Genomic DNA, 22,455 nt, shown 5'->3' with positions numbered 1-22,455 from the left:
CAAACAGGTACATTTTGAACAGATTTACCTAAAAATACAAAGGACAATATCCTAGTACAAAACCTTTACAAAGTATCAAACATACTACAAAACAGTTATGAGCACTTCAGGTCAAAAGTATCCCCATATACCATATACTTACTTTTTTTTTTTTTCCCACTGAATTCAAAATTAAACATAGAAACATAAAAATATGTTAAATATTTGAACAGAAAGTTGAAATTCTATATAAAATTAAACCATAAATAAATAAATAAATAAAAATACATACATACATAAATAAATAAAAATCTGTACATGATTGAAACTGTTCAGTTTCTTGTTTTATCACATAAATGAAGGGTAGGAGCACATTCCAGATTACAGAAATAAAAAACAGAGCATTCTGACAAAATTAAAAATAACTAAGTTTTGATCTAAGGACTCGTCAACTAACTTTGCTGCAGAGAAATATGTTACAGCAATAATTACGCAAAATTCCTTTTAATCTGAATTCTCTGCAAGCTGATCAATTCTATTTACAAAAACTTCCCAAAAGTTACTGAGATATGGCAGTTGATCAAACCAAATTAGCCTTACTCAGAAAGCTTTTTATTCAATAAGGGGATATCTATCTATCTATCTAAATATATATATATATATATATATATATATATATATATATATATATATATATATATATATATATATATATATATATATCTATCCCCTTATTGAATAAAAAGCTTTCTGAGCAAGCTAAAGTAATCACGTTTATTCATTTTTATCGCTACACAATGCTAGACAGAATAACTGTTTGAAAAACAACTGTGTTCACTACAGCCGTATGGATCCACAACTATGATATGATCATCACCTCCAAGTTTATCAAGGGTTTTATAAGATTGTGATTACATCAACATTTGGTACTGTATGTTCCAGCAAAAACCTGCTGAACGGTCAGAGAGCATGTTTTTCTTCTTAAACAAACATTTATTAGGAATATAAACATTATGCAAGGAAAATGTAATTTCTTGGAACCTCTGACTACAGCAAATCATACCCTTTATCACATTTTCACTGACAATGAAACACTGCTCTGGAAGGGTTCTTCTCTTTCCTCTCCCAGACTATATTCTATAACAGAAACATTTGTTTATAGCTCACATAGACCCTGGGCTGCATACAGTGGCCTGGTAATGCATTCAAAGCCTGGTTTCAGCACAGTACGGACAAGCTGGAATGGTTATTTTTTAAGACATTGGTACATTAATGCACTGGGATCAAGCACATAGTTTTCAGAATTGACAAATTTCGTTAAATACTGAGGTGTAACTGGGTGCTGAACACCATATGTGATGCCTGGCATGACAGCCATTACTTCAGCAATCTTCTGTTTCATTTCTCCAATCTCTTTGTCCTGTTTCACTAGTTTGCCTACAGGATTAAAAAAAAAAAACACAAAAACAAATGTACATCACAAGAAGATAAACAATGTAATCAAAAATCTGTATAGGGTTTTATTAAAATGGTTCTTTAATGGAACTTTAATAAATCCACTACGTGAATATTAGTTTTGCTCACATAAAAACAATGTAGGAGAAATAATTGAAAAATAAAAAAATAAAAAAAAACCTTGGGCTATCTCTAGCTGTCGCCGTGCATCTCCAAGAGCAGAGAAGAGGTCCAGCTTTATCCTTGTTTCAGCACTAAGGTTGTATTCTAGGTGCTGGGTCTTATCTTGCATGGTTGAAAGTGCTGACAGCAACACCTCACTATCTTGTTCAATGCCTTTATATTTGCAAAGTACCTGTAACAATGACAATAAAAAACAGTTACAACAAATAACATGTTAACTTTACAAAGCAGTTTGATTTCTGCCATCCGTCTATCCAGTTAAGGTTTCTTCTTATATTTATAATTATGGACATATACCCGAATGACAAACTTTACAGACATAGCTGTCTCCTATAACTGAGTTCTAGAATAGGAGTCAGCAGTATCTCTAACATGGTAATACTTGCAGGTATAGTATGAATTATCTTACTATTTTTAATAATTTAGTTAAATGAATAATAACAATTACAAAAAATAAATAAATAGATAAATAGATTTGAACGGTACCAAATTAAGGGAAAAAAATTGCCAGCATAGATTTGCTAGATTTAATACACCAAGGCGAACACACGGGGGAGCCAGAGCGTACGATACCCAGATATATACATAAAGCAATCCACAAACAAAGACTTAGTGTTACAGGTATCCTGTCAATTTCTCTCACCCTGAAGAACTCTGCAATTATGAATAGAGAATACCTACAGTAGAGTAACTGAAACTGACAGTACCATATCTTTTCAGCCCACTTTTAAACCACAAACTCTCCTCAACTTCAAGTACTGAACAAATCAGAAACACTGACTTGCATCCAGTTTGCTGTTCACAGACTTGTATTTTCAGAATGGTGGACAAAGTGTTTGCAGTAATGTTGAAATCTGCAGCAATATCTTTCTTTTTCCAAACAAACAGACGTGTCTATAGCAAAAGTAATTAGTGTGTTTTAAAAATCTGTGAAATTGTACAGTAAGAGGTCATTTTTTAATATAAAACAAATTATAGCTTGTAAACATGCTGCAGTGTTTTATGCGGCTGACTGCAACCACCATTTAGAAAGATAAAACTGAAAAATGTAGTCCGAACATCCTTGTCATCTGTCAGCCATATCTGTAAAACATTTAACAATTCAAGGATGAAAATAAGATGCCCATTTAATAGCAGTTTGAGCCATTCCTGATTTTCTGGTGACCATAATCATTCAGACACAGTTAAGCTTGTTACTAATTAATACACTATTCAGGTCTGTTCTATGCAGGAGACTATTGTAACTCTGCTTTGCTATAACAAGAATATCAATTTAACACAGGTTTTTCACTCAAAGTACATTAAGAATATTATTTTCAGGGGCAACTGAAACACCTGTCCTAACCCAGTTCCCCATGACTATTTTCAATATGAGCTTAAACGGTAACCACATTATGGGGCACTACACCTTTAAATAAACACACGTCAACTTTCGAACAAAAAGGCTTTTGTTTTTTATTTAAACAAAATACAGAACATTTATTTACAATATTCTGAGGTAATGTGTCCATACAGAGAACAACAAAGTGAAACAGTTAAAATGTATAGCAGTCTAATAAATTGCTGTCAGCTACTGCATGTCTCTTTTTCATTAATATTATCTACTACTATTATTACTCTTAAATTGTTTTTTTTGTTTGTTTTTTTTTAATCATTTTATATCAAACAAAAAAGTCTGAGAGTCAATGTTAGTGGGAAACTTACCTCAACATCGTAAGTTTTAGCCTTAAAATTGGCATTAACTTTGTGTACCATCATATAAGAATGATTGAAATTTCCCTCATTTGACAGTTTTCTCCCTTTTTAATTGGTTGTTGGTTTAAAAAAAGTGAGCGCCAAAAACATTGAAAGCGCTGTGTTGTTTGGAACTAGGTAGCAAGTGAGTGTCAGTGATGAAAGCACTAAAGAGCCATATTGCACAGACTGATGCAGTCAATATATCTGCATAATCACTTTCATTTATGCAAATATTGGTTTATAGCTTAACAATCCATATTTGTCTTCAAATTAAACATTTACCTCCACTTCATTTTCAAGGTTTATTATTTGACTTTCTTTTGCTTGAAATTCCTGCTGAAGTTGTTTCCAGTCTGTCTCAAGTTCCTTCACTTTTTTCTTTAGGGATTCTGGGTGTTCCTGCCTAACAGGGAAAATAAAACAAATGAGAGTGATTTAGGCTTTGCTGTCTAGGAATGTACATATGTTCATAAAAGTACACAAAAACATGTTCTAATTCCACTGATGATTGTACAAAAAAGGTATTGTATAAGGAGTAGCACTATACCTACATTATCAATTGCCTCAGTAAAGCTAATATCAGTCACTTTATTGCTCGTTTATTGAGCTCAAGCATATTGGATGCTGCATGCCTCGTTGTAAGCCAGGGCTAGACTGGAGTTTAGATCAATGGAAAACAAAATGTGTCTATATATAAAGAACACCAGTTTGTTGTTACATTTTATTCACTTAAATTCTCCTGAAACCTCTCAAAGTCAAAAATATTTTGAAAACCACAAATATATTCTACATTGAATGTAAATCTACCCATGAACTGACACAAGGCAAGGAACATTTACATGACCTTGATCTGCAGCTAGTATGAAGGAGTTTTTAGAGGCAAAGCACCCTAGAGAACAAGCAATCTACAGAACATTCAGGAAGGAAAGAGGTAAAGTTACCGATTTGTGAAAAGTAGAGAACCTTGAGTTACTACAGAAGTTTCGTCTATTTTTCTTGTTCTTAAATCAGACAGCTGTTTCTCAATAATCGCTCGAGCCTCCACTTCTGCTCTGATCTTCTTTTCTAACAGTACTGTTGCCTGTTTGTCTTTCTGCTTGGTCTTAATGACACAAGCAATTCTAAAAGAAAGGGCAGAATTAACAGTCGAAAACAAGTTACAACTTCAGTTAGACATTAAAAGTTATTGTAGCTAACAAATACATTTCACAGACACACAAACACACACATACCTTTCACTACATGGCCCTTAACTGCAGTTTTGAAAGAAACATGATTAAGTTTAAAGCATTGTACCTGGTACTACACTTGTTGAAAGAAGACTTTTTCCAAGCCTCTCTCTCTTAAGGCTACAAACCCAATATCAAACCACCACCCTTGGTCCACCTAAGTTAAAACAACCTGTTTATATTCTACAACATTGCCCATTCTGTGGTAATAAACTGTTATGAATAATTGAGGGGAGAAAGCACTTTGACAGATCAGATAACAACTGCATTCTTTAATCTGGTGTTATTTTATTTATTGTATGGTAACAAATGTTATTCATATATTAAAACTAAAGCCAGGAGTTTAAAAAAAAAAAAAAAAAAAAAAACACACGACATACTTGTTTTGTAGCAGATCATTTGCTTGTCGAAGCAGTGATATTTCTGGTCGAAGACTTCGCTCGCTGTTTGTGAGGTTACAGAAGTGACTGCGAAGCTCTTGTTCACCCTGTTTACTGGTCAGGAGGTCTGTCTTTAACTTCTTAACTTCCTGCTCTAGCCTAAAAACAAATTCCGTTTTTTTTTGTTTGTTTGTTTTTTTAGATTACTAGCATCTTTTTTTTTAACATTCCATGCATTATGTAATACAAATCACACAGAAACTTTGTTAAGTGGTGACGTTTCAAATTTCAATACTTGGGACTCACCGGATCTTTAGTAGTTTAAATATTCAAATGGAATTATGAAGTCTAAAATAAATTAATACCACACAAAATTTCTATATCTTAAGTCTTCCAAAATAAAATCTGTCAACTCTGTTGAATCCACTAGTCACCCTCTGTGGGTGCACAGCAAGGTCTATTCCAGTTACATGAATAACTTCTCATTGAAAGGATTAGAGAAAAACAAATAAATAGTACAGAATAATTCAGGAATATTCATTTTGTATGTGTAAAGTTACACACCCCACCCGCAATTAAGAATAAAACAACTTACTTCCGTATCTGTTCGGAGTGAGTGGTTTGATTTGGTGAAAGGCTTTGTTCACTCATCTCCCGATTAGGACTAAGGTTTTTGGTAGAGCTTTTCTGTTTTTTCTCTGCTTTAACAACAGGCACTGGGATACGGTTAGGAATCTTACGCACTTTGGGAGATGTGTTTTTAGCAGTCCTTTGAACTTTAGCCCTTTGTTCCTCTTGAGGTAGACATTCAGAACTTTCAGATGTCTCACAAGTTTGACTTTTGTTCAGGCAGTTCTCCTTGTTGTCACTCTCATTTGATTTGAAAGTTGAAGGCTGAAAATTATGTTCATTTAGCTTTGTACCCTCCATGTCATTCTTTTTGTCTTTGCAATCAATTTGGGGGCAGTCTAACAGGTACTTGACATCTGTAAGAACAGCCCCATTCTGACACTGGTATTGTGTGCAATCTGATCTTGCTGTCCATTTAGAAGCTGCAAATATAAAACACAGATATGTTTTAAAAATCTGAAATTATGCATTTCCTTTTGGGAACCACTAGAATAGAAACCAGTGCAGCAACATACAGAGGGTCTCTTAATACCGTAATAAGTGCAAAGTTATAGAGAAATGCAATCTGAGACTGTTATAGGAGGCTAGGAGTAAATAATACAATGTGCGTGAACACTGGTGCAAGATCAATGCAGGAATCTTCTTCACCATGAAGAATGTGGCAGACAGACGTCAATTTAACTCTTAGCCCCTGACCTGAAATCACTGTTGACAAAGAACAGTGCAGCTTGAATAAATAAATACACGTCACTGACACAATTAAATGGTGTGCTTTAAAAATGTAGACAACATATTTTCCCAGGGGGAAAAAAGCAGACAATAGCACAGAATGAAAATAGCACACTAGAAAACAAAGGGACTAGTGACTACAATAATTTATTAAATGTTATGCATTATTTTATTTATATATTTTAAAATCTAGGAAAATGTGCATCTAATGATATTGGGGGCTTAAATATTTGTCTTTTTGCCTGTTGCTTAGAGGTAGCATTGACAGACCACCCACCAACACTTTGAGTGAGAGATTCAATAGACTGTGACTATATATATAAAATATTGTTTACTAACTTGAATATTATTATTAACTATGACTAAGTCAACTAAATATAAAGTGTTGCATAAACCTGGGTATCTAAGGCCAAAATGTACATTAAACACTAGTTTGGCCTTCGGGCGAAAATAAAACACCCATTGCACCCCTGAGCCTGTTACCTACAGTACTTTGTGGATAAGCGTGTAGCAAAACATGGAATGGTGAAACTGCTATGCAGTAGGAGTCTTATTTCCTTCCCTGAAGGGTCTCAATGTTACTAGATATCCAGGTAATTCTTGGATACATAAACAATAAATGCAATCTATTAAATAACGGCAGGTTAATCCAGCAAGAAAGGCAGATCACTGTAGTAGAAATGTTATAGAAAATAGGATTGGCTCAGCATGGAAAAGTACTGGCATCTTGCACTCCAATAATCTTGTTCGCATAACCTTGTACGCTTTGCTTAAGATAAAGTTTTGCCTACATTGCAGCTGCAGCTGTGAGACAATGGATAATAGGATGAGCCAGAGGTGTTTTTTTGTACACACACACAAAACAGTCATTCTGTTATTTGCTTGCTTAGCTATATGCCACGTATGCATAGTTATAAATGGTTTCCCTTATATGCTAATATCTGAATCATCATTGGCTAACCCTCTGCCTTGCTGACAGTTTTAAGGTATATAAGAAACTGATCTAACTCTGTATGTTGGAACACTACTCGATGATTATCTAGCACCCTGTGTGTTGACAGTGTTCTCAGTTTGCAAACTTAAGAAATAAAGGCCTGTGTGTTTGGAACTCACAGTCTCTCTTCCTTTATTAGAATTTCCATGACATCACCTAAAATACGATTTGAAGCAAAATCAGACAATCTATTCAAAACACCAAAGTGAATGAGGAGTTTCACTTTTACTTCAGAACCATTCTAAACATTTTTACATTGTTTCAAATATGATCAGAACAATGTAACAGGCTATTGGTATTCACACACCTGTTATATACTATCAATGTTGCAACCGTGTTGAGCATTCTTAAGAATTAAAGTCTAACACTGACCACAGCGGTATGATATAAATGCATATTGTTTGGTTATAGTGGTTAGAACGACAACTAAATAGCCCTTAACTACTGTCCCCTGGCTGTTTTTTTATTACTATTATTATTTTTTACTTTGGGGTGCTATATGTACTGCTTAAAATAAAAAATAAGATTTCTTGTTGACACAATATGTAACTTTAATATATTGGATGGATACGGACAGTTGGAGCCTTGTCACATTCTAAATCGCTGCGCTGCCTCACAGAATTTAAAGTACCAGTAGTTTAAAGTACAGTTACAGATGCACAGTAACTATAACGAGTGACCAATTACCAGCAGTGTAGACATTCCACACCAAAAGTAGTAAGCAGACATTCCCATTTGGATGAAGAACAATTAAATGAACCAGAAGATAGCAAAACAGAAAAAAAAATTTTTTTAAAAAGGGTGGTGTCTTTTTGTCACTCACCCCGACTTTGTCACTTCAAATAATGTCTTTTTAGCGGTTTGTAAACACTACGGTAAAAAAACACAAACACTTCTGCACACCATCCACCCCTCTCCGACACACACCTTGAAAGATTACTGAAATATGAGACGTCATTATTATTTATTTCTTTTTACCCCCGTTCTGCTGAAACAACAGCGTCTTGCACTCACAGAGAAATAATGAAAAATCTCCTGGTGGACCTTTTCAATGGCAATGTGCAATTCAACACATCAAAAACAAACACTTTGCAGGTTTCAAGTTAATCAATTTACTCAGCTTAAGTTAGTGTGTAGCTCAAAGTTATAAATGGGACTACTTTTGTGGTCCCTTTATTGGCGTAAGGATATTTAATAATAAAAAAAAAAAATTTACAATAAAATTTTTTCTTAATGAAGAAATCAAAAAAAGTTTAGGTGACAAAATGACCTATGTTTACGTCAGTCAGTTCAAAACACCCAAATCTATATATATATATATATATATATATATATATATATAGAGAGAGAGAGAGAGAGAGAGAGAGAGAGAGAGAGAGAGAGAGAGAGAGAGAGAGAGAGAGAGAGAGAGAGAGAGAGACACACACACACACACACACAGTGACAGACGAAAGTATTCAGGCAGTTAAAAAATTATGAGAAAAACAACAAAAAAAGTGAAAGCTAAAATAGAGAGGACTTAAAACAAGAATTGTGGTGAAATGTATAAAAATGCCTACACACAAAAACCCCAGAAGAATGTGCCTATGACCATAGGGATTTAATTGTGGAAGACAGCAAAAGAAACGTAAGTACTGTCAAGTTACTACTATACATATTCTAATACAAAAAAACACTTATTGAATACAGTATATCAAAAATGAAACCCCGAAAAAAAGATTTACATAAAACCTGAATAGCTAAAAATAAGCACCGAAAAAGACAATATAACCTGAAAAACAGAAGCCCTATATATAATCATCAAGTTCTGAAAAATATATTGGAAATTTGTGATTCAAATAAGAAAAAAACTAAGAGTACAGCAACAACCTCAAAATGGCATTAATATAACTAAAAGAAAAAGGACAAACTACTAGAAAAATATCAAAGAGGCTTGATTTACCAAAAAGCACTGTGTGGGCTATTATTGACAAACACAGGAGAATAGTAACTACTGCAACTAGCTCTAGGTGTGGAAGATCGTATATTGTATAGAGTAGACTGTATATTGTGGGAGCTGCAGGCAGTCTCCCTCTTGTGTTGGAGGGAGCTGCAGGTAGTCTCCCTCTGGTGGTGGAGGTGGGAGCTGCAGGTAGTCTCCCTCTGGTGGTGGAAGTGGAAATAGCAGTCAATCTTCCTCTGGTGGTGGAAGTGGAAATAACAGTCAATCTTCCTCTGGTGGTGGAAGTGGAAATAGCAGACAATCTTCCTCTGCTGGTGGAGGTGGGAACAGCAGGCAATCTTCCTCTGCTGGTGGAGGTGGGAACAGCAGGTAGTCTCCCTCTGGTGGTGGAGGTGGGAGCTGCAGGTAATCTCCCTCTTGTGGTGGAGGTGGGAACAGCAGGCAATCTTCCTCTGCTGGTGGAGGGGGAACAGCAGGTAGTCTCCCTTTGTCTCTGGATACTGCTGCGGCTCTCCCTCTATCGATGGTAGCAGGTGCGGCTTCCTCTTGGGCTCTGGATTTTTAGGCCAGGCCAGGCCCACTGCTGTGTCTTCCACCCCCAGCCCATCTTTTGGGAAATTGCCAGAAGGTTTGCATGGACGGAGCAGCGCATGGTGGTGTGTCCGGTTTTGCCACAGACGAGACACCACAGCCCTGCTTCCTCTTTTCCCCCTTTGCTCCTTCTCTTAATTTTCTCCTTTCTTTCACAAAAATGCACACACACAAAAAAAATGTTCTTCAAAAAAATATTCACCCGCAGTACCGTTCCTGGCCTCCATCTTGGAGTCGTTGTTTATCCCACACAGGACACACAGTACTGCAAGGTGAAATGTGAATTGCGCTGTTGCGCTGGTTTACTGCAAAATAAACTAAACACAAAACACTGATACCAAACAAAAGAACACGTTGGCCAAACAAATAAACAATAAACAGTAACAAGTAGTATGCTGGTTGCAAAACCAGCATATGAAGCAATTGTTATATCCTTTTTTCTTATTAAAAATACCTCCTCACCACACCCATTCTCCACTCCCAAACACACAACCCCGAATGAGTGCTCTGTGTATCTATATATACAATTGTGCCGGGATTCAATTACTAATTAATTATTCACTTGAATACCAGCAGGTGAACTAATCCTTGAACTCCCTGTGTTCACATATTAATACACATTTTATTTGCACGTGAAGTGATTGTGTAATCCTCATGCCTAAATACAATTATATATTTTAAATCACTTGTGCTCCACAGCCCCATTATATCCTGTGCACCTATATATATATATATATATATATATATATATATATATATATATATATATATATATATATATATATATATATATATATATATACACACACACACACACACACAATACATACAACATAAAGCACAATCTACGCCCAGGGGCGGGTCATCCCACCACACGTTATGTAATAATTTGTTGTTTTATTATAAAGGTGAATCGCTACTTTAATTTAAGTCTTTCAATAGAACAATTAAAAATTATAGAAATAACTTAGTGATTTCTCTTTTTATTTATTTTTTTAACTGCCCAAATACTTTTGTCTGTGACTGTATATTGTCTGAAAAAATAAAGAAATGCCAAATAAAGAATGAAACAATGAATGTATTAATTAAAAATAATCCCCACAAACAAGACTAAACCCTGTGCAATAACTTAAATTCCTTACAGTCTATTTCATATCTTGGAAAAAGCTGCAGGCCTGGAGGTAGAGCTTGCTGCAGTAATTGCATGTTGAAGTTGTTTTCTTTTTTCACAGCTTTCTGTATCCTCAGTTTAACAATGCTGGTGAAGTAGCAGGTTGCATCAAATCCCAAGTAAACTACTGGGTACCCAATGCTTTAAAAGAAAGGAGGGAGACAAGTGGTACAGTAAATGCTGTGCTGAACTCTTATTTTTACAATAAAACTGAAACAAAGTACAAATGTGTCAGTTCATTTTAAAGTATTCACCATTCATGGATTCAAATATATTTTTTCGGGAATGATGGGAGCACTTCTGAACGCTTCTTAGGCCAGTTTCAGACGGCATGCGGAACTCAATTCAAGCACAAAACTTTGACCAAGTCCCAATTAAGTACATGAGTAGAGCGCCGTCTGAAACAATTAAGTTTGCCTCGACGCTCTTTTGAACTGAACTAATCTGCACTTAATGCTGACGTACACAAATGCTATGCTAAAGAGTATTGTATTCCACAAAGCTACGCTAATCACCTGCCAGATTCAATCATGGCAGAGCCCATGAAGGAGCAGTGATCCAGATCTCCAATAGAAGTAGAGGAAGACAGCTCATCAGAAACTGGGTATGTATGAAAATATATTTTAACAGATTTTTTGATTTCACGTTCCTAATTTAAATTACTGTAAAAACGGCATTCTGTGTGCCCTTTGTTGCGATATACCGTTTTCAGAGTTTGGGTGCTTAATGTGTTTTTCATGCAGTCATCTGCCTTTATGGAATCTAGGGCTGTGGTCGAAGGTTTGAAGGTTTGTTCGTTAGCTAGGGATTCAAAGGTTGCTTTAAAACATCGAAGGTTTGTCAGGCACCACTGACACACTGTTTTTTTTTTTTTTTTTTTTTTTTTTCCTGTTAACAAACTGTTTGATAATATATGAATACTATAAATCACACATTAAATGTCACTCACATGCAAAATTCGATCTTTTGATTTGTATAATGCACATTATGTAAACAAAAGTTGTTGTATTAATTTAAAATCCGCTACCAAATCGATATATGTATCGACTCTATATTGTGCCGCTGCCATGTAGGCAGGTATAGTATCCAAAGCACTACGGCACTACGGTTGTCGTGCTTCAGTAGAATATGTACTGAATATCCAGTGTACAATACAGTGTAAGAGATGTGCTATGGTAGAATATGTTTGAAACAAATAAAACATACGATAGCACTAATAACTTTGACACTGAAAAATTGAACACCACTCCCTTCTCATCCCTCCAGCATGTGTTATCCAGAAGCAAACCTTTAATTTCTTCATTCTCCATTTCGACAGAAAAGCGTTGGATAGCATAAGCTGTATTGAAAGAAATGTCTCGAAACAGCTTGGGATTTTTTGGTTAAATGCCCAGACGACCAAAAAAAAAGTTGAATGTAAACTGAGCAAGCGACTCATATCATGGAGGTATAACCAATCTCTGGGGTCACTTGACAAGCGGATGTTCATATTATTATTATCAGTATTAATATTTTTAGTAGTAGTAATGTTTTTTTTTGTCTGCTGCAGTTCTGCAATGCAAGCTTACTGTATGTATCGCAAACATCTTCAATTACGTGTAAATAAACAATATGCATTTTTATTTAAATTATAAAAACATGATAACTGTTCTATATAACGTATTGTTAAACTACATGTGAATGTTTTATTCCATTATTATATGGATTACCCGTAAAATAATAGGCTTTTCAATCAAATATAAACAAGTAGCTATGGTGACGTCACAATTATGCAAATTGTACCATCAAAGGTTCAAACCTTCCTTTGGTAATGTGTTCCGAACCTTCAAAGGTCAAAATGTACACTTCGTTGCAGCCCTAATGGAATCAAAATATGTATTTCTCTAATACTGAGAGATATTAATAATGTATTATTATTTTACAATAAAGGAGACATGACAGTTAAATGTGATTAAAACTTGTTTAGCTGTGTATTTGTTTGACACGAGCGAACTGCGCTGTGTAGGCCTACTGTTCTCAAATAGTTTTTCTTTATAATAACCATATGTCATCCTTTGTCTACGATGCGATTTTACGATGCACTGTGGGAGATTTCTTTGGAATAACTGCGATACGCTTTCAGTTCGCTAGTATGACACCAATTGGTTCATCGAATTTAATGAAGTGCGGCTCTAGCACATACTTTATTTCAATTGATTTTGGCACACCGCATCAGTCTGAAACTAGCCAATCAAATTTTGTGGCGTAGTATTATATACTATCAATTATATATATATATATATATATATATATATATATATATATATATATATATATATATATATATATATATATATATATATATATATATATATATATATCACCAATTTGGTACAATCCTAGTACTGCTGGATATCAACAGGTCATATATTCCCATAATATTTACCTCATAATACAGACACCAGGGAAATCACTCCTTATATTTCTCCAAAACAATTTCCATACATTTGAATGTCCAATACCTTTGTGCAATTTATAAACATTTTCCTCTGGCACCTTTGGTGTAGACTACACATATGTTTCAGTGTAAACACACTATTATCAGTGTGAACATAACCCGTTAAACAGGTGGCTTATAAATACTGTATACTTTTGGGTACAAATTCCTTCACACATTGTTTAAAGTACATATTATTGATAAAATCTACTTTCTAAAACAAAGTAACCATTGTTGCACATACAGTTGTGATTAAATAACATATTGAAACTGACTGCAAGTAACAAACTTACTTTGACATCTGTGTTTATAGCAGCTTGTTAGCCGACTCGTCACCAAGTATTTGTTCCAGGTTTTTTCTAAGCTAGTGTTTGAGCCATGGGTATACAGAAGCTACAGAGTGATGACCACAACCCTCCTGTAATTTATATCTAACTCCAAATCATCTACTGCTCCACTGCTGAAGAGATTTGAGCAAAACCCTGTACAAATTCCACATACTCTACTGCAGACTGCAAGACAAACATACAAATCTGCTATACATCATTAAAGCGCATAATCAAAGTATATTTTTCATACAAACATTTTTTTTTGTTACTGGAATGTGTGAAATATACAATGGTCAAAACCTGCATAACCCACTTGATGCTGTGGCATTAAGCCATTACATAAACATAGACATTATGTTTAACTAGACAGAACTATGTATAAAGTAACTAAACTGTTGTTTTTTTTGGTTTTTGGTTGTTTTGTTTTTTTTAAATCAAAATAATTATATTTGCTGCCAACCTACCAGTGTGCTGCAAATAGATGAGACACATTCACATGGGAATTTTTCAGATCTTTAAACCTGAGAGCTGCTTCAATATAAACAAGCAGTATCCATAGCGACACTGTAGACAAACATAATCCTCTCTCTAAAGGAAAAATATGTAAGTGAAAACAATACAAATTATTGTTTTAAATTAAGAATACAATCCTTAATGGTACCATAGTAAATCATTGCATGTAACCGACATTTATCACTGCTATACAGAATCTGTAACAACATGAGAGAATTTTTGTATGTTTTATTAACTACTCAAAACTTTGCTTATTCAAATTAGTAGTATTTGATATTGATTATTAATCAGTCTTACATATGCTGCTCTTTTGATATGCTTTGTTTTGTGCAGTACATTTAGTTGAAGTAACATGTCTCTCTTACCTGTATGCCATATGTAATCAAACCATATATATGTGCTGGCAGCAAAGAAAAGCCAGTGCAGAGGTACAAAGATTAAACAAAATACATCCAAGGTGAATGCTGCACATACGAAAACCACACACACCACCTGGAAACAAAAGTGGGGTAAAATATTTAAAAGAGACATATTTAATTAAATATTATGATGCTTGGAAAAAAAATTAAAAAAATAGACAGAACCCTTTTAAGCTGAGGGGACACTAGCCTACATGTTGCTAGAAATGTAGAAAGTGATGTGCAAGCTACCAAGTTTCAGGCAACTTTTTTGTAAGCAACTGTATCAAAGGACTTGAGTTTGTAGAACCAACATTACGTCATAGAATAAATCAGCCAATGAAAGTGATGTAAAAAGTCATGTGACTAGCTTCTTCACTGACGCAGGTGATCAATTTGTCAGTTTATACCACGAGATGTAGTGGAGCGGCATTAACGTCGACAAAATTATTAATATTATATTTCTTGAAAAAATAAATTTACTATTATAAACCATTTAAACATAATGTTGTGTTGGCATTACAGTTTTATATTAGGAATTACAAAAAGAAATCCGGTTTGGTAGGGATGCTGAAGCATTACAGCCTTCATGGTAAACCGAAACGGTGTGTCAACTATATGTTAATGGTGTGTTAACTGTGTGTATGTTAGCATTGTGTTACATTAAGTTCCCAGGTTGTGTTTTCAGTGGTCATTTTTTCCCAAATAAAGGCATTAATAGTAATGGATAAAGTGAGTCCTACTTTTTGTTTAAAGCCATTTGAATATTGCAGTTCAGCAGACACAACTTGCAAATATTGTTACACAGTTACTGATATCTGATTTGCAGAAAGAAAAAAAAAATCCTCCCCTGGCATAATTAAGAATGCTGTTCAAAACAATACAGTATAATAAACTACAACAATAAATACTAAGGTTAAAAGCTGGTAAATTATGTGGACACTAAAAAAAACACCAATAAACTTTTGATGAAATAAATTTTCCATCAACATTCTATCTACAATTTCTACTGTAGAATAGTGTCCCCTGAAATCTGCACCAACACTGTAGAAGCAACAGCTTTTATTTTACATTTCCTATCAACATGTAGACTAGTGTCCCCTTGACTTTAGGTTAACTATAGTAGCCTACTTAAATTGTAAAACCTCTGAAAGACTAAATAATATCAACATTCAAGCCTCAATCATCTAATCATAAAATACAATATTGTGTGTGTGTGTGTGTGTTTACCATTGCTTACCAGGCCATGACCGTGGAAAAAGGTGTAAACACTCCCAAAGAAAAGCCAGCAAGGCCACAGATACTCAAAGCGAAACTCTAAAATGAAGTCGGCCAAAAGAACCAGAATCCAGACCACCATGAACTTCAGAAATGCAAAAGCACTGAAAAGAACAGATAAAAACAGACTAGTAATGTACATACTGTAGGATGATGCACATATTTGTGAGTCTTCAATGTGCGTTTCCAATGTGTTACATGTTCTTATAATAACAATAATAATAATAATAATAATAATAATAATAATAATCTATTTTTATATAGTGCCTTTCATAGTGGACAACCACCAACCAAATGAAGCTGAAAAAAACTCAACGTTTTGCTTCACGTTTATTACATTCCACATAACAGAAAGTCACAACAAAAAATATACATATAATATCAGGGCTTTTAAGGCAGTAGTGAGGATTTTCTACCTGCCTCGAAAGTAGGTAGCACAATAGTCTTATTCAGTAGCGGTTTATTCAACTAATAATTATATATAAACATAATTTAAAAAATAAACATCTACCTACTATTTTAAATAGACTGAATATCCAAAACTTTCATATAGTAGGCATATATTTAAATCAGAAAGTATTTACTGAAACCACCTTGTGCTCAACTAAGTAATGGAACTAATGCAATTCCTTGTCGAAATGTATTTAGTTTTATCCTTAAGTTCTACAAGAATGCAATCATATCTGTCATCTAAGCATTTGATAACATCACTACGGTTAATCAGGTTATGCTTCATCAGGTCAAATTAAATGGTACGAAATAATTCTCTTATCTGTCTTCATATTGAGTGAGACTTCAGCAGCTAACAAATTATAGACACCTATGAAGACAGCGATTAAAAAAATTCAAAAGTAGCATATGCCACAATACCGTTGAAACCTGCATTGTATGACCTTATACACTATAAGTTTACAACCACAACCAAACTGGTTTGAAAATGAAAGCTAATTCCATCACAGTATCACATTTAAAAGATTCATGCCACATGTTATATTAACTGGTTTGTATGCTCGCACCCTGCCATTTCACTGCATTTTTAAATGGTGTACAATTTTGAAGAAATTAACAAAAAATGTAATGGTCTGACAGTCAGTTGTATATGTATTGCTATACAAATGTATTGTGTTTTGTTCTTTTTTTCTACTATGTACTGTACAGTGTTTTAGGATACTTTTGCATAAAAAGCGCTATATATATATATATATATATATATATATATATATATATATATATATATATATATATATATATATTAGTTAGCTGTGTGTGTGTGTGTGTGTGTGTATTGCTGCCTCCCTCCGTGCACGCTACACTCTCCCCTACCAGCCTCAAGTCCGCCCCGGACTTGCTTACCAGGCTACAGTCCGTAGAGTGCGTGCCGGGGAACCTGACCTGCGTCACACTTGACACCAATGTAGCGAACCTCAGTTCCCGCAGGCAGGTGCATCACACAAGGTGAAACGATCCACACACAGGCGGAGGGTGGGCGTGATCCCGGGACCTCTCGTACTAAAGGATAGCGCTGATACCGCTGTACAAAAGAGCCCACTCTTTTGCAAGGGGCATATATAGGGCTTATGTCTTCGTGTGTGATTATGTCACCTACCAGCCCTGCTGCTGTCTTCCCCTGTGCACACTACTAATATATATATATATATATATATATATATATATATATATATATATATATATATATATATATATATATATATATAAACATATACATTTTGTGTTAAAGCACACGTTTCACTAGTTAAACAGGAGAAGTGAGCAAGGTAGAGATAATCTATTATAAAAAGAAAACAGATCAATTAATGCACCTCAAGATTTTATTTTGTCTATTATTCGTACTGATGAAACAAGGAAGCTGTTAACGTTTAGCTAGCTATTTGCTCCTATTTTTTTTTTTTTTTGTAGTCAGATTTTTTTTTTTTTAAAGTAATAATTATCTACCTATTATGACTTCATTTTTAGCGTGGGTGGGTTAACATTACAACAAAATAATCTCCATGACAGATTAAATTAGCATTGTATAGATACTGTACTGAATAAACTAAAAAATGAGTGATGTTATTGTCTGCTATCTTATAAAATCTTAATGTTTTTAACAGTTACTTAATTTTACTTTTGGTATACAAAATAAACTTTGAAACTGTATCAATGTTGCTCTACTACCGTAGTAAAACTGTCCAATATGATTTTCATTGTGGGACTCGCACATATCTGCTTTATGAAAAATACTATTAATGTAAGTGTTTAAAAAATAAATAAATAAAACTAATACCAGTAAATATGTATGTGTTCACTCAAGGTCATGATACTGCAATGTAAGGTAATATAAAAATGCTACACATAAAAAACTACTAGCAAATTGAGAGTTTTGGGCAGCAAAATGCTACCAAATATATGTTAAATTCGAGCCTTGATATTATATACAATCTACATAAAAAAATCACTACACATTTCAGGAAGTTGGGTATTGTTTAAGCGACACATTTCAGAATGATGTGCTTGCCTTTTTTTTCTGTCCCATGAGATTCTGGCTCGCTCTAAAACAGCACAACATGTTTTTGTCCTAGATGGCATTCCATAATGATCACTATAAGTGCGGGTGCATAATCTGGTTTGTTTATTTTTTGCTGTCTAAACCTTCAAAACAGAGGCTCAAGAGATGCTGTGTTGACTCTGTGTTTGTATGTGTGTGTGTATACACACACACACACACACACACACACACACACACACACAGTACCAGTCAAAAGTTTGAGTACACTTGCTGGAAACCAGGTTTCTTTCATAATTGACAATGTTTTACGTCGTATACGTTTCTGTAAATACATGAAAATGAAAACACATGTTACAATATACAAAATAAAACAGAAGGAGTATCAAAGTAATGTTCAAGAAAATTGAAAATTGTCTCTAAATCTTGGATTCCGCAAAATAGCCACCCTTTGCCTTAATAACAGCCTCACAAACATGAGGCATTCGGTTAACAACTTTCAGCAGGAAATCACCTGACATGTCATCCCAGCTCTTCTGCAGCAATTCCCAGAGATGTAGGGCACTTACGGGTAGCTTTGCTTTGACTCTTCTGTCCAGTTCATCCCATACAAGTTCTATGGGATTGAGGTCTGGAGACTGGGCAGGCCAGGTCATTAGATTGAGTTGTCCTTCACTTTCCTTCTTCGCCAGATAGTTCTTGCACAACTTTGAGCTGTGTTTCGGGTCATTATCTTGCTGAAGAATGAAGGACTGCCCAACTAGCCGTAACCCTGATGGAATGGCATGCCTCTGAAGTATGCTATGATAGCCATGCTGGTTGAGCTTGCCATGGACTTGGTAAAGATCACCAACTCTGTCACCAGCAAAGCAACCCCAGACCATGACACTGCCTCCTCCATGCTTGACAGTGGGAACCACACATACCGAACTCATGCACTCACCCTCTCTGCGTCTTACAAATACTCGGCGGTTGGACCCAAATATCTCAAATTTTGACTCACGGTCCATAAGACCAACTTCCACTCCTCAAACATCCAGTTTCTGTGTTTTTTGGCCCAGGCAAGTCTCTTCCTTTTATTCTGCACTCTTAACAGCAATTCTTCCAGTTAGGCCAGTTTCACGCAATCTCCTCTGAACAGTTGATGATGAAACATCTGTACTTCTAGTAGCATTTAGCTGAGCTTGTATTTCAGGGGCAGTTAATCATCGGTTTCGCAGACTTGTGACTCGAATGAACTTGTTCTCTGATTCTGAGGTCACCCTTGGCCTGCCTTACCTTGTTGAGGCCTCATGAGTGCCAGTTTCTTCAAATCGTTTGATGGTCTTGGCCACAGCAGTTACAGACACTTGCAAAGTTCTTGCAATTTGTCTTAAAGATTAACATTCATTTCTTAAAGTAATTACAGTCTTTTTTCTTTGCTTGACTGAGAGTATTTTGCCATTTTCTGCTCCCTTACATTCAGGAGTGACAAACTTGTGCCTATGCTACCTATATTTATAGTAATCATGGAACCTCACCTGTTAACAATAATTGGTGACAAAAGGTTAATTAGGTAACATGCTAGTTAACTCAGAGAACATCTAACAAAGACACTTTTATACTTAGGCCAGTGTTCTAACACCGTGTTACACACATTTCAGACTTTTAACTGACTTGGGCTTCAGACTGAAATCCCCTTGCTTTGGGTGACCATTTAATTGAAATTGACAAGATTTACATTTTCATTTAAAAATTAAATTTTTGAATACAATTCACTTATGATTATCAGCTTATATAAGTACATGTATCATATAATGAAATATTAAGTGTTTATAGACAAGTTTATACAGTTAAAAGCATAGATAATCATGAAAAACCTGGTTTCAAGCAGGTGTACTCAAACTTTTGACTGGTACTATATATATATATATATATATATATATATATATATATATATATATATATATATATATATATATTAATCTCACACATTACACTGAGCTCTTTTTCATTCACTTATTTTTTTAAACTGATCTTAAAAAAAACTGTCTACTGTAACCTAGGCTACATAATGTTTTATGGTACCTTTATAAAATTGTGGTTCTGTTTTCAAAGTAGACATATGGTAACCATGACAACAGTTATTATGAGTTGGTGAGAAGGTACTGTAGCTAAAAATTTAATTGTTTGCAGCTTCTCTAAAGAGATAACCCCAAAGTTATTTTTCTCTGTAAAAGCATTTTATACTGTGGTCTGCATATGGTTACAAATAAGCCTTTACATCAACCTGTGTTTTTTTTTTTTTTTTTTTTTTTTTGTTAAGGCATTGCTGATGAATAGAAATAAAACTGTGATTTTCATAAAAAGCATCATGTTTCCAGGAAGCTGAATTAATGGAGATGTTTCTGGCCTGGAGTAGTCCAAGGATTAATTATGCAAAGTCAGTGTCACTGTCAGCTATTACATTCATCACTACTATAAAACCTGTAGCCCTTCAAACACATTTTCCTCCCATGCATCGAACTGATGGGATAATATAATGGCTGGCATTTTAAACACTGAGACATCATGCATGGATACCGCAAACTGAGAGCTGCCAAGATATTTCCCTTATTTAAAAATTGTATCAGTTACTATTTACCTCACGGTGAGTATGCCATAATATAGTCAGTACCAAATTATATATAAAACATGCCATTCAAGTTAGGAATTACAAGAAACATCTTAAGACCAGCACTGTGCATACGTGGCGGCATAATAACGGCATTACTTGCTAATGTCTTGCGAGCATGCAGAATTCCTTGTTGTTGGTAACCTCTTTAAGCGTCTTAAAGGATATCTTATTTAATGCTAAAACTGTATCACCAAACTGTAAATGGTAATGCAATATCATGTTACCTGCATTTGTGTGATTCCCCAAGAAATGCAATTGCAGCAGTCTAGACATATTGAGTACTTCTATGCATAAGCCTAATTATGATTGATTGTATCAGATCGGTTCCATTTATATATTTTATTATTTAGATTTTAAGTGAAGCGTGGTGACAATGTTGCCACGAAATTATTACAACAATTAAAAAGCCTACTAGTCATATATTGTATATTGTATTCTGTATAATTGTTTTTACCAGGTTGCGCTGTCAGATTTCCATACTGTTGAATTAGTATGACAGCATTAAACGTTTCCCAATGAGTGTACTGACTGCACGTTTCTTATGAAGCAAATATAATAACGGGCGTTCATACTGCATCTCTGAGATCTTGCTAATAACAATCCGTATTTAACAACGTCGACACCACAAATTCACAAGACGCAAGAAATATTAATTAATTACATACACAGTACATAAACTCCAGCGTCACAGAGAAACCATACTACGGATGCAAATCGCGCGCGTTGTGTCCATACCTTTCAGAAAGCCTCTCTGATATTTTACTCCTTTTCATTTTTTTCATCCTGCTCGTATCCATATAACGTTTCTTCATTGTGCGTTCTTCTCTCTTTTCAAATGATTTTATCCTTATATCCTATACTACGTGTAGGCTTATATCCTACACGTAATAATACATTAAAAAGGTATTCCAGCCTGAACCAAAGGAACAAAGAAAGGTTGATTTTCTCCGCGTTTGCGTATGACTGAAACCTAAACTCAAAAGTATCACTGTGCGCATGCTCTAGGTTTCTCCAATGTTTTGAAAGAGATGCAAATAACAGGACTCGCACGCACGCAGTGTCTGCATTGAGTGGAAATAACACAAAAATACTTGTGTGCGTAAAAAATTAATAATAATAATAATAATAATAATAATAATAATAATAATAATAATAATAATGTAAAATAAATCTGTACACTCGTAAAAAAAAAGATTTGTACCTGTAAAAAGCATTCTGTGTAGTCGTAAAATTTATAAAGTTTACACACACACTCATATATGTGTGTGTGTGTGTGTGTGTA

The 22,455-nt window shown here is 34.7% G+C and overlaps 1 protein-coding gene across 1 annotated transcript; it reads right to left on the bottom strand.

Moving 5' to 3' along the window:
* Positions 1-711: 711 nt before the first annotated feature.
* Positions 712-22,148, bottom strand: LOC121317458 (macoilin-1-like). Its single transcript, XM_041253411.1, has 11 exons — positions 21,909-22,148; positions 15,977-16,118; positions 14,704-14,830; positions 14,290-14,413; positions 10,992-11,161; positions 5,559-6,015; positions 4,964-5,122; positions 4,296-4,475; positions 3,637-3,757; positions 1,615-1,789; positions 712-1,416 (listed from the first exon to the last, which is right to left on the bottom strand). Exons 1-11 carry the CDS (start codon positions 21,983-21,985, stop codon positions 1,226-1,228), a joined length of 1,923 nt encoding a protein of 640 aa, XP_041109345.1. The 5' UTR covers positions 21,986-22,148; the 3' UTR covers positions 712-1,225.
* Between the last annotated feature and the right edge of the window lie 307 nt (positions 22,149-22,455).

The sequence above is a fragment of the Polyodon spathula genome, chromosome 6, assembly GCF_017654505.1.
Source record: "Polyodon spathula isolate WHYD16114869_AA chromosome 6, ASM1765450v1, whole genome shotgun sequence".
NCBI lineage: Eukaryota > Metazoa > Chordata > Actinopteri > Acipenseriformes > Polyodontidae > Polyodon > Polyodon spathula.
The sequence above is the reverse complement of the archived record's forward strand: the minus strand, read 5'-3'. Positions and strand labels throughout refer to the sequence as shown.